This window comes from Rhinopithecus roxellana, unplaced genomic scaffold (genome assembly GCF_007565055.1).
Source record: "Rhinopithecus roxellana isolate Shanxi Qingling unplaced genomic scaffold, ASM756505v1 contig4826, whole genome shotgun sequence".
NCBI lineage: Eukaryota > Metazoa > Chordata > Mammalia > Primates > Cercopithecidae > Rhinopithecus > Rhinopithecus roxellana.
Window position 1 is genome coordinate 211 of NW_022143587.1, and position 12,523 is coordinate 12,733.

General features: G+C 43.0%; 1 protein-coding gene across 2 annotated transcripts; it reads left to right on the forward strand.

The window, feature by feature from the left end:
• Positions 1–300: 300 nt before the first annotated feature.
• On the forward strand, positions 301–10,531 carry LOC115896086 (cancer/testis antigen family 45 member A10-like). 2 transcript variants are annotated; one of them, XM_030926536.1, is made up of 5 exons: positions 301–536; positions 5,891–6,065; positions 7,991–8,239; positions 8,619–8,712; positions 9,922–10,531. In XM_030926536.1, the coding sequence occupies exons 2-5, from the start codon at positions 5,897–5,899 to the stop codon at positions 10,034–10,036; spliced, it is 627 nt and encodes a 208-aa protein (XP_030782396.1). In that variant the 5' UTR covers positions 301–536; positions 5,891–5,896; the 3' UTR covers positions 10,037–10,531. The 2 variants fall into 2 exon arrangements, with proteins under 2 accessions (XP_030782396.1, XP_030782397.1); XM_030926537.1 differs by having other exon boundaries at positions 307–381.
• The last annotated feature ends 1,992 nt before the right edge of the window (positions 10,532–12,523 follow it).

The window sequence follows — 12,523 nt, forward strand, 5'->3', positions numbered from 1 at the left end:
CTCTTCTCTTCTTCTCTCTCTCTCTCTCTCTCTCTCTCTCTCTCTCTCTCTCTCTCTTCTTTCTCTTTCTTTTTTTGATTGGTTGGTTGCTTTGTAGAGCCGGGGACTCACTGTTACCCAGGCGATTTCATCCCGCTGTGTGAGAAGGTTCTGTGTTCCTCTGCTTATGTTGCTGTGCAGTTGTTACTAAAGGTCGCCTGTAGAAGGCGACAGAGTCAGCGAAGGAGAAGGGTGCGTTTCCTGGTTCTCTGGGGCACGAGGCTTCTCCTCAGGACCCTGGTGCCCCCAACAGGTTCCCAATGTTCGGCTGGGGCAGGCACGCTGTGGCTGGCTATTTCCCTTCCTTCCATCCTCCTTGGGCCGAACGGATCGCTGCTTCTGGTGAGACGCCTCCTCATGCACATCACTCCCAGGTGCCCTAGGGGGCACATTTCCCACAACTCCCAGAGGGCAGGTTTCTATAAAGTGCCACCAGTAGGGAGGCGCCACAGCTTCACTGCCATTTTGTGAGGTGCCGACGTCTCTCTTCCAGCAAGGTCAGGACTTCAGGACTATGAGTGGGCAGTTTTTCCCTGGATACTTTTAATTTCATCCCGGAAAGTGTCCTTTCTCCTTGGAAAGCATCTTTTCTGTGGTGTTCTCTGACCGGTGTGTGGTAGGGCTCCCTTGGGGAAGTGGCTCCGCTCGGGAACACCGCCATGGGAGCCTGTGTTAGCCGGGGGGAGCGTTTTCCGTGGGCACCCGGTTCGGCTATGTTGTTGGGCTGGGGGCTTCTTTGTGGGCTCCCTCTCGGTGATGCTAGGGACTTTTCCTACTGAAATGACCTGAGCCCGGGGATGGGGGGCATACCTTGGTTGCCTGTGTCGGCCTTGGGTGCCCTGGCGTTTCTTTCCCGCTCAGTTGCCGTCTTGAGGGGGCATTCTGCCTTGGGGACCCTGTCTGTGCTCATGGAACGTGGTGGGGGTGGCTGTGCCCCAGACGCATGATCGCAGCTTGTGGGGTCACTGTTGGGGGCTTTATCTCGACCCCCGAGGGACTCTTCCTAGGATGCTGATGTCGCCGGGGCGCATTTGTCCTTCAATGTTGCTCACTCTCAGGTAGAATGTGTTAGCTTTTACCTGGTTCTGCTTTTCCCTGATGTAGACGTTTACTATATGCTTTCTCTTGGTGCTAGGTTTCTAAAATTATTATCTGTGGGTGCTCTCTCCTGGTGCCGCAGGGGAATGGGGTGCTGTTCCTTGGATTCTCTAAGCCCATGGAGAGACTCAGGGAGCTCTGTGTCAGCCATGAAGGAGGTCATGTGACCTTGAGAACGCTGTTCTGCCCAAGGTTGGGGTGCTTTTCCTCGGTCGGTTGATCTCAATTCTGAAGGAACTCTTCGCGGGGATTCTATCTGACCTTTCAGCCACAGCCTCAGGTGTCTGTGCAGGAATGGGGGTCCAGAAATATTCGAAGGTTCCAGCTGTGCCACATTGGAAAACTCGCAATACAGTTAGTCTTTCATTCCAGCCAGTCTGATGGGGGTGCAGTGATCTCACCTTATGTCTACACTCGCATTTCTCTGCTGATTAATGAGATCGAGCACCTTTTTTTTTTTTTTTTTTTTTGAGACGGAGTCTCGCTCTATCACCCAGGCTGGAGTGCAGTGGCCGGATCTCAGCTCACTGCAAGCTCCGCCTCCGGGTTTACGCCATTCTCCTGCCTCAGCCTCCCGAGTAGCTGGGACTACAGGCGCCCGCCACCTCGCCCGGCTTTTTTTTTTTTTTTTTTGTATTTTTTTAGTAGAGACAGGGTTTCAAGGTGTTAGCCAGGATGGTCTCGATCTCCTGACCTCGTGATCCACCCGTCTCGGCCTCCCAAAGTGCTGGGATTACAGGCTTGAGCCACTGCGCCCGGCCGATCGAGCACCTTTTGAAAATTGTTTTTATGTATTGATTTTTGTTTGTCTTTTGAGATGGGTCTCCATCTGTCGCCCAGGCTGGCTTGCAGTGCCACCACACCCAGCTATTTATCGTTTTATGTTTTTTTTTGTTTGTTTGTTTTTTGCACCATTTTATGTGTTTATTGGTCATTTAACTTTGTCTTTTATGAAGTTCCTTTTCAGGTTTTCCCCCAGCTTTACTAAGATGTTTGCATTTCAAAAATGGATTTGTAGTTTCCATATATTCTGTATTGAGTTATACACCCATGCACACAGGCATATATGTACATATAAAAAATACATATACAATTTTAGTATCTTCAAATCTTTTTGCTTTTACACGATCTCAATGTGTTTTAGATGAACAGATTCTCTTAATTTTATTAATCAGTGTATTATTTATGGCTCTTGCTTTTTATTATTTTAAGAAACATCTTTGCCTCACCCAATGCCATTATGACAATTTTTTTTTTTATTATTATACTTTAAGTTCTGGGACACATGTGCAGAATGTGCAGGTTTGTTACATAGGTAGACATGTGCCATGGTGGTTTGCTGCACCCATCGACCTGTCAGCTACATTAGGTATTTCTCTAATGCTTTCCCTCCCTAGCCCCCCAACCCCTGACAGGCCCTGCTGTGTGATGTTTTCCTCCCAGCGTCCATGTGTTCTCATTGTTCAACTCCCACTTATGAGTGAGAACAAGTGTGGTGTTGGTTTTCTGTTCCTGTGTTAGCTTGCTGACACCGGTACCTTCAAAGGACATGAACTCATTCTTTTTCATGGCTGCAGAGTATTCCGTGGTGTATATGTACCACATTATCTTTATCCAGTCTATCATTGATGGGCATTTGGGTTGGTTCCAAGTCTCTGCTGCTGTGAATAGTGCTATAATAAACATACGTGTGCGTGTGTCTTTATAGTGGAATGATTTAAAATCCTTTGGGTGCATACCTAGTGATGAGATTGCTGGGTCAGATGGTATTTCTGGTTCTAGATCCTTTGGGAATCACCACGCTGTCTTCCACAATGGTTAAACTCATTACACTCATGATGATAATATTCTAAGTTTCTTCTAGATCTCCCAATCATCTGAAATAAATTCTCATGGAGTAACAGTCAGAGGGACCAGATATATTTGATGTGATTATTAGCCATGTAGTAGACTCTTATGAAGTGCTTATTCAGCTTTCCTCCCAAATTTTATTGGGATGTTTGTTTTTTAGAAATTGATTTGTAGTTCTGGATATATTCTGGATTCCACTCATTTGTTGCCAGATATATATGTATATGTGTGTGTAATTAATATATATTTTTATATATAGCCTATACCATATAATACATAATATATAATCTATAAACATGCTTTGTTTTCAGTATCTTAATAGTGTCTTTGAGGAATGGAAGTTTTCCATTTAATTATGTCTAATTAAAGAATTCATTCTTTATGGTTAGTGCTTGTTTATCCTCACTAAAAACATCTTTGCCTATTCTATAGTTGTGAAGACAATATCTTAAGTGCTTACTAGATTGTCTATCCATCTTTAACAAAGTTCTGTGGAGTGGGAAGAGGTAAGAGTCAAGGTTTGTATTTTCCCTGCATTTATCAAGTGCATTTATGAAAAGCACTGTCCTTTCCACATTGATTTACAGCTCTTCTGTATTTTGTATTGCCAGATTTTTTCTGGCCTCTGTGTCCTCTTCCCTTTGTGTATTTGCCTGTCATTGCTCTGATACCGTACTGTTTTAATTACTCTATCTTTATGGTAAATTTCATACATAGTAGTGCATTTCTACTAACTCAGTTCTTTTTGTTGTTGTTGTTTGTTTGTTTGAGACAGAGTCCCGCTCTGTCGCCCAGGCTGGAGTACAGTGGCGTGATCTCGGCTCACTGCAAGCTTTGCCTCCTGTGTTCACGCCGTTCTCCTGCCTCAGCCTCCTAAGTAGCTGGGACTAGAGGTGCCCGCCACCATGTCCAAGTAATTTTTGTATTTTCAGTGGAGATGGGGTTTCACCATGTTAGCCAGGATCTCCTGACCTTGTGATCTGCCCGCCTCAGCCTCCCAAAGTGCTGGGATTACAGGCATGAGCCACTGCACCTAGCCAGTTCTTTTTCTTAAAAAAACTTTGTCTTTTCCTTGACTTAAAAAAACTTGACTTTTCCAAATCTTTAATTTCCATGTACTTAAAAAATGATCTGCTTGTCAATTTCCAGAAAAACTTTTGTTAACATAGTGGAATTTTAAATATGATTGCTATGATCATTCTGAGAGACTTGACAATAATGTATCTTAATAATGTCTTCCGGCCAGGGGCGGTGGCTCACGCCTGTAATCCCAACACTTTGGGAGGCCGAGTCAAATGGATCACTTGAGGTCAGGAGTTCGAGACCAGTACGGCTAACATAGCGAAACCTCGTCTGTACTAAAAATACAAAAATTAGCCAGGCGTCATGGCAGGCGCCTGTAATCTCAGCTACTTGGGAGGCTGAAGCAGGAGAATCGCTTGAACCCAGGAGGTAGAGTTTGCAGTGAGCAGAGACGGTGCCATTCCACTCTAGCCTGGGCGACAGAGTGAGGCTCCATCTCAAAAAAAAAAAAAAAAAAAAAAAGTCTTCCAATGCATGGAAAGAATATTTTTCTTCATCTACTGCAGTCTTGAATTTCTCTGAGTGATGTTTTATAATTTTTGTGTAGTACTCTAGCACATCTGGGTTAGATTTATTCTTAAATATTTGATGGTTTTGGTACTGTTTTTAATGACATTTGAAATCTCATATTCTAATTTTTTGTTGCTATTAATTATATGGAAATGCCGTTGGTTTTTATTCTATCTAGTAAGTTGACTAAATTTGCTTATTAAACATAATGATTTTATTCTTCTGCATTTTCTATGTACAGAACAATGTCATCTGTGAATATTGACAGTTTTATTTCTTTCCAAATTTTAAACCTATTATATTTTCCTGATGCTACTGCTCTTTTAGAACCTCCAGTAAATTGTGAATGGATAGTGGACATCTTTGTCTTGTTTTTAAACTCAGGGAGAAAATACTGATACGTCACTACGAAGTATCGCATTTACTATTTTTTTGTACATATGCTAACCAGAATAGGAATGTTGCCCTTTTTTCTAAGTTGGTGATAGTTTTTTATCACGAATGGACTTTAAACATTGACCCATGTATGAAAATGATCATGTGGTGTTTCCCTCTTGTTTTTGTCGTTGTTGTTAATGTGGTGCATTACATTTATTGATTTTCAAATGTTAAATCATTATGTTGTCTTTCTGCAATATACTCCACCATGGCTGATGTATGTCCTTTTTAAGTACTATTGCATTTTATTTGCTCACCTTTAATTTGGAATTTTTGTGTCTGAGTTCAGGGTGATCTTGGCTTGTATTTTTGCCTTGATCTTGTAGTTTTTCTTTCTTCTAAAGTCCTTGTCAGATTTGTTATCAGTTTTTATCAGTCTTCTAATAAGAGTTCCTAATACGGGTTACTACAGATTGGTTTATACATCTATTTGAATATATAAGTATAAATACTATATATTAAATATATATGATGTATAATATAATGTATTATATTAATTTAAAACATAATGTATAGTAAGGGTTAATACAGATTGTTTATACATCTATTTTTCCTAATAAGGGTTAATACAGATTGGCTTATACATCTTCAAATAGGTAATAATTTTTCATCTTTTTGTTGATGACAGCTGCTTATTCCAAGCATTCTGATGATTTGGTTATACCATTTCTTCTTTTTTTACTTAGTGTACATTAAAATTAGGTTTCTTTTCCTGAGAACAGTGTTTGTTGAGACTTGGTAAATCTTGGCTCATGATTAAAAGTGAAATTAATGATTCAAAGTCTTGGTTGTATACACATATGAAACTGTTTGCCATTTGTGATTGTTAGATTTTTGTCATGAATGGAATATGTTCATTGATGTTTTTCAGGAAACAATGACCGATAAAACAGAGAAGGTGGCTGTAGATCCTGAACCCGTGTTTAAACGTCCCAGGGAATGTGACAGTCCTTCATATCAGAAAAGGCAGAGGATGGCCCTGTTGGCAAGGAAACACGGAGCAGGAGACAGCCTTACTGCAGGCTCTGCCATGTCCAAAGAAAAGAGTAAGTAAGCCTGTCCCTCCCTCCTCTTCATGCTGTATCCAGTGCAGTGGCCTCCTGCCTCATCCCCTCCAGAGAAACTGTCCTTGTCAAGGTCAACGGTTTCAGCTGACTTGCCATTAATTCTCAGCACCATTTGACAGTTGTTCACTCGCGTCTTCATGAAAACCTTCTAGCATTTCCATTTTCCACATTTTTTTTTTTAATTTCTTGTCCGTATTCGTGAATCCCTACATTTTTTCTTGAGGAGTTTCGTTCTTCTGGCCAAGCTAGAGTCCAGTGACATGATCTCGGCTCACTGAAACCTCAGTCTCCTGGGTTCAAGTGATTCTCCTGCTGCAGCCTCCCAAGTAGCTGAGATTACAAGCACCAGCCACCACACCCAGCTAATTTTTGTAATTTTAGTAGAGATGGAGTTTTGCCATATCAGCCAGGCTGGTCTCAAACTCCTCACCTCAGGTGATCTACCCACCTCAGCCTCCCAAAATGCTGGGATTACAGGCACGAGCCACTGCATCCGACCCCTATCATTCTTTTTCTGTCTTTCTTTTTCTTCTCTTCTCTAAATACTGTAAAAAATTTCTGAACCCCAGCATCTCTCTTTCTCCTTCTGTTCCAGTCTGCCATGATCAATCACTGAGCTCCCGTGATACCTCCACATTTCCCATTATTGTCCCCATCGAACACATACGCTCCAACCCGGCAGCCAGGTCATCATGTTGGCGTGTAAATCACATCATGCCATGTCACTCCTGAAAACCCATCCTCCACTCTCCTTAGCACTCAGAACCGACTGTGAACCAGCTTTGGTCTGCGAGGTTCTGCATGGCCTGGCCTCCGTCACCCTCTCCTCACACAGGCCGCATCCATCTCCTGACTCTGTCTGCTTCTGTCCTTCACCCCGTAGTGCCTGATCCATCCCCACTCCAGCCCATACCCTTGGCCTCACAGCAACCTGGAACTCCCCCTCTGCCTCTGTGCAGGCAGCTCTGCTTCTTCCTTCAAGCCCTGCCCAAGGGTACCTCCACAGAAGGCTCTGCCCAACCAGCGGCAACTCCTGGGGCTCCCTCTGCTGCTGTTGCCCACAGGCCTGTGGACTGCTTCCCTACCACCAGCCCAACGCTGTTTGTTTCATTTGCTCATTGTGCGTGTGCTGTCTGACTGCCCCACATGAGGATGTGAGCTCCACAAGGGCAGGGAATGTTGCTCTCTGGGCTGTTTACTGCTGATCCCCAGCTCCTGGCATGCTGCCTGCCACAGACGATGAATAAATGAGAGGTGTCAGACCTGAAGTGAAAAGAAAGTCACTTTTCTGAGACAGAAAGGAAGGATGAGGAAAATCATACACTAAAAGGGATTTTTTGGTGATGGAGTGCGTATAGAACTTTCAGCAGTAATGGCCACCTCTATTTTCCCAGAATATATTTGACGTAGAGAGGAGGCTGCTTGAGGTGTATCCCAGCTGTCTGGCTTCCAGCTCAGTAAAGCCTGGTGGTTTGTAAGTGAATTTGGGAAATCGTGATATCAAGTGGGACTTGCTGCTTTCAACTTGTAAAGCATAACAAACTGAAACTATCCCATGAGTACCAGGGATCTGTGAATGTTGCTTTAGAGTTGTTCTGTCTTACTTGATTTCCATATCTATTTAGGGCCAGAAAATAAGAGGTGGTTTTATTGTATTATGTGTCCTGGCCTCAGTTCATCAGGTCTCAGATTTCCCCCGGTATATCCTCCCATTTATGAAAGAAATAATTCCCTAGAAACTGAGGAGCACATAGATGTACCCAGAGGGGTGATGAAACACACATTTCTCACAGCTCAGCTTCTCAGTTTGGTTTCCAGATCTGTCATTCATGATATCTATGTGGAGGGGAAAGAAAATGGTCAAACACCAACTGATGGCTTTTTGTCAAAATCTGTTTCACTAGAGCTTAAGACAGGAGATGGTATTCCACCCATCCAATTGGATTCTCAGATTGATGACTTCGCTGGTTTCAGCAAAGATAAGCTGATGCAGAAACCTGGTAGCAATGCACCTGTGGGAGGAATTGTTACCAGCAATTTCTCTGGAGATGACCTAAAATGCAGAGAAATAGTCCCTTTACCCAAAAGCCAAGAAGAAATTAATGCTGATATAAAACATCAAATAGTGAAGGAAATCCAAAGCATTGGACGAAGTAAGTAGTATAAGAATATCTGTTTCATAAAACTATAGGAAGGCTCTCTTTCTATGATTCAGAAGATATTCATGTTACCTGTTGAGGCTCATTCTTTGCCAGAGTTGAGTTTGCCCATAGTTTATGGTGGTTCCTCTTTTCTTTGACTAAAGCATAGTACACCTTTTGCTTTTCTTTTCTTACTTGGTTATGGTTAAAAGAGTTCCATTCGTAGGTATGTGCAGGTGTCTTTTTATTATTTAGATTTGTATGTGCGGGTATCTTGATTTAAGCATTTAAAACATTTTAGCCTATGAAGCATGATTGCTGAGATATAGATTCACTTCTATTCTTCTTTATATTTGATAATACTGAAGGTTTTTTTTTAAAATATCTTCAGAATACGAAAGGATCTTCAAATTGCTTAAAAGAGTGCAAGGACCTATAGAAGTCAAGAAAGTATTTTTTGAATCCATCATCAAGGAAGCAGCAAGGTGAGTAGAAATAGGAACTGTCCAATTTCTTTAAGCACTTGGACTCAATAGAGTACTGGGGGTGAGCATGGGGGAACAGCCCCTGCCTTGAGTTTCTCAAACCCTGGTCCTCACTCATAGTTACGGCTGTCTCCACAGTTACTTAGGCTAATGTTATCTGAATCTAACTCATTCTTCGAAGACTATAGAGACTTCCATTCTCACCATAGTCTGAGGTGCACATTGTCCCTCGATTGACATCTTTGTATTGCTAGACTACTTCTTTTTAAAAAATTTTTGTACGGACATAGCAGATGCATATATTTCTGGGGTATGTGAGATATTGTGATACAGACAACAATGTGTAATAATTACATCAAGGTAAATGGGGTATCTCACCTCAAGCTTTCATCCTTTGTGTTACAGACAATCCAATTATACTCTTCATTTTTTAAATGTACAATTAAATTATTACCGACAATAGTCACCCTGTTGGGCTATGAAATACTACATCTTATTTATTCTATTTTTCTACCTATTAATCATCCCCACTTCCCACACGCTCCACCCCCACTAACCTTCCCAGCCTCTGGTAACCATCATTCTACTCTCTGTCTCCATTAGTTCAGTTGTTTTACATTTTTGCTCCCAGAAATAAGTGAGAAAGTACAAAGTTTGTCTTTCTGTGCCTGGCTTATTTCACTTAACATAATGACCTTTGATTCCATCCATATTGTTGCAAATGACTGAATCTCATTCTTTTTATGTCTGAACAATACTCTATTGTGTATATGTACCATATTTTTTTATCCATTCATCTGTTAGTGGACACTTAGGTTGCTTCCGAATCTTGGCTACTGTGAATGGTGCTGCAACAAACATGGGAGTGCAGATATCTCTTCGGTACCCTGACTTCCTTTCTCTTGGGCATATACCAAGCAGTGGGATTCCTGGACCATATGATAGCTCCATTTTTAGAGTTTCGAGGAACCTCCATACTGTTCTTCGTAGTCATTGTGGTAATTTTTATTCCCACCAACAGTATATGAAGGTTCCCTTTTCTCCACACCCTCGCCATCATTTGTTATTGCCAGCTAGACTACCTCTTACCATGCAGGTGAATTTCTATTTCCATGCTGACTGTAACTTTCTTTCTATCCTTCACAGTGCTTCCTACAGCATAGGTTCTTTGGCTATCTTTTAGTTAATGGCATGTCTCTGTCTTTTCAGATGTATGAGCCGAGACTTCGTTCAGCTCCTTGAGAAGAAACTGGAGCATATGATTGGAAGTACTTGTCCATGGAGGATTATGGCAACCCAAATGCATAATCTCATTAATGATTGAGGAGAGAAAAGGATCAGATTGCTGTTTTCTACAATGGAGCATGATATTGCTGAAGTCTCCTGGCATATGTTACTGACTCAAATGGCCTTCCAGAGGCTAAGAAATTTCTGTTAGTAAAAGTTGTTCTTTTTCCCTAAGCATTTCATTTGAAAGAATAACTTGTTTTTTGGTTGTTTTTATTCCCACCTATGCTGGTAGATATTATTAACCCATTAGATAAATACTATTACAGTCGTGGTTTCTGCAGCAGCTCACATTGTTGAAGCTGGTATTTGTAACTGCCTTCTTTCACTACCCATTTCACATTCCCTTTGCCCTAAGATAGCATGTCAGTTGGTTCATGGAGCTTGGCCTGGCAGGATGGCTGAAACCTTCATTATAGAAGAGTCTGAACCATTAGATGTCCTGCCTGAATGGGGTTGCTGTGATTTTCCATTAACTCTAATCACAAAACACGGGAGGACTAAGAAGCTCTCTAGACATATCCGACTTACTTTTCCTTAGCCCCTGGTGTAGTAGGAACCTGATCTCCTTTTTTTTCTCAGTTTCCATCACCCAAGCCAGTAGCAGAATCCCTACTTTGTCTCTTGATTGAGAGGAGTGAAGAGTTCAAAGTCGTCAGCTGTCAGACACAATTTTCATTTCAATGGAATCATTTTGATTCCACCGTTGAAAAATTTCTCAATTTGTAACTAAGACCTCTTGCCCAGCAGAGCCAAGAGTTTGCCTCTTGAAAGCAAAGTTTGCTTCTTGAGCACAAAAAGAAAAATTTTGCTACTAGATACCCAGGAGTAATAGTGAGAGGAGGCCCGCATCTTACCTCTTCATTCTTGAAGACATAGATGTGGCTATGGGAGAAATAGTTCCATATACTTGATGCTGGGATCCAGCATTGCCACCTCTGAGATTGTCAGCCAAGCCCCTCAAGGCAATGCCACAGCAAAGCTAGAACTACAACTCAGGCTTTAAAGATCACTCCACTGTTCTATTGAGCCAGCCACTTCAGGATGTTGAGGAACATACAAGACTGGTGAAATCCATTAGCATGAGCCCATTCCCATACTTCATTTCCTGTAAAGTGAGTTTCATGTTTAAAACTGGTGCAGTGTGGGCTGTTTCTGGTTCCAAGATGGCCGAATAGGAAAAGCTCCAGTCCATAGCTCCCAGTGTGAGCGATTCAGAAGATGGGTGATTTCTGCATTTTCAACTGAAGAACCAGGTTCATCTCACTGGGGCTTGTTGGACCAGTGACTGCAGTCCACGGAGTGTGAGCTGAAGCAGGGCAGGGCATCGCCTCACCAGGGAATTGCATGGGTTCAGGGAATTCCCTTTCCTAGCCAAGGGAATCCATGACAGATGGTTCCTGGAAAATTGGGACACTCCCACCCTAATACTGCGCTTTTCCAACAGTCTTAGCAAACAGCACACCAGGAGGTTATATCCCATGCCTGGCTCAGAGGGTCCCATGCCCACAGAGCCTTGCTTACCACTAGCACAGCAGTCTGAGATCGAGCTGCAAGGTGGCAGCGAGGCTGGGGGAGGGGCGTCCACCATTGCCGAGGCTTGAGTAGGTAAACAAAGCGGCCGGGAAGCTCAAACTGGGGGGAGCTTAAGGAGGCTGCAGCTCAATGAGGCCTGCCTGCCTGCCTCTGTAGACTCCACCTCTGGGGGCAGGGCATGGCTGAACAAAAGGCAGCAGAAACTTATGCAGACTTAAACATCCCTGTCTGACAGCTTTGAAGAGAGTAGTAGTTCTCCCAGCATGGAGTTTGAGATCTGAGAACGGACAGACTGCCTCCTTAGTGGGTCCCTGACCCTCGAGTAGCCCAACTGGGAGACACCTCCCAGTAGGGGCCGACTGACACCTCATACAGCCAGGTGCCCCTCTGAGAGGAAGCTTCCAGAGGAAGGATGAGGCAGCAACATTTGCCATTCTGCAGTAGTTGCTGTTCTGCAGCCTCTGCTGGTGATAACCAGGCAAACAAGGTCTGGAGTGGACCCCCAGCAAACTCCAAGAGACCTGCAGCTCAGGGTCCTGACTGTTAGAAGGAAAACTAACAAACAGAAAGGACATCCACACCAAAACCCCATCTGTATGTCACCATCATCAAAGACCAAAAGTAGATAAAACCACAAAGATGGGGAGAAAGCGGAGCAGAAAAGCTGAAAATTCTAATCAGAGTGCCTCTTCTTCTCCAAGGGAATGCAACTCCTTGTCAGCAACGGAACAAAGCTGGATGGAGAATGACTTTGACAAGTTGAGAGAAGAGGGCTTCAGACGATGGGTAATAATAAACTTCTCCGAGCTAAAGGAGGAAGTTCAAACCCATCGCAAAGAAGCTAAAAACCTTGAAAAAAGATTAGACGAATGGCTAACTAGAAGAAACAGTGTAGAGAAGACCTTAAATGACCTGATGGAACTGAAAACCATGGCACGAGAACTACGTGATGCATGCACAAGCTTCAGTAGTCAATTCGATCAAGTGG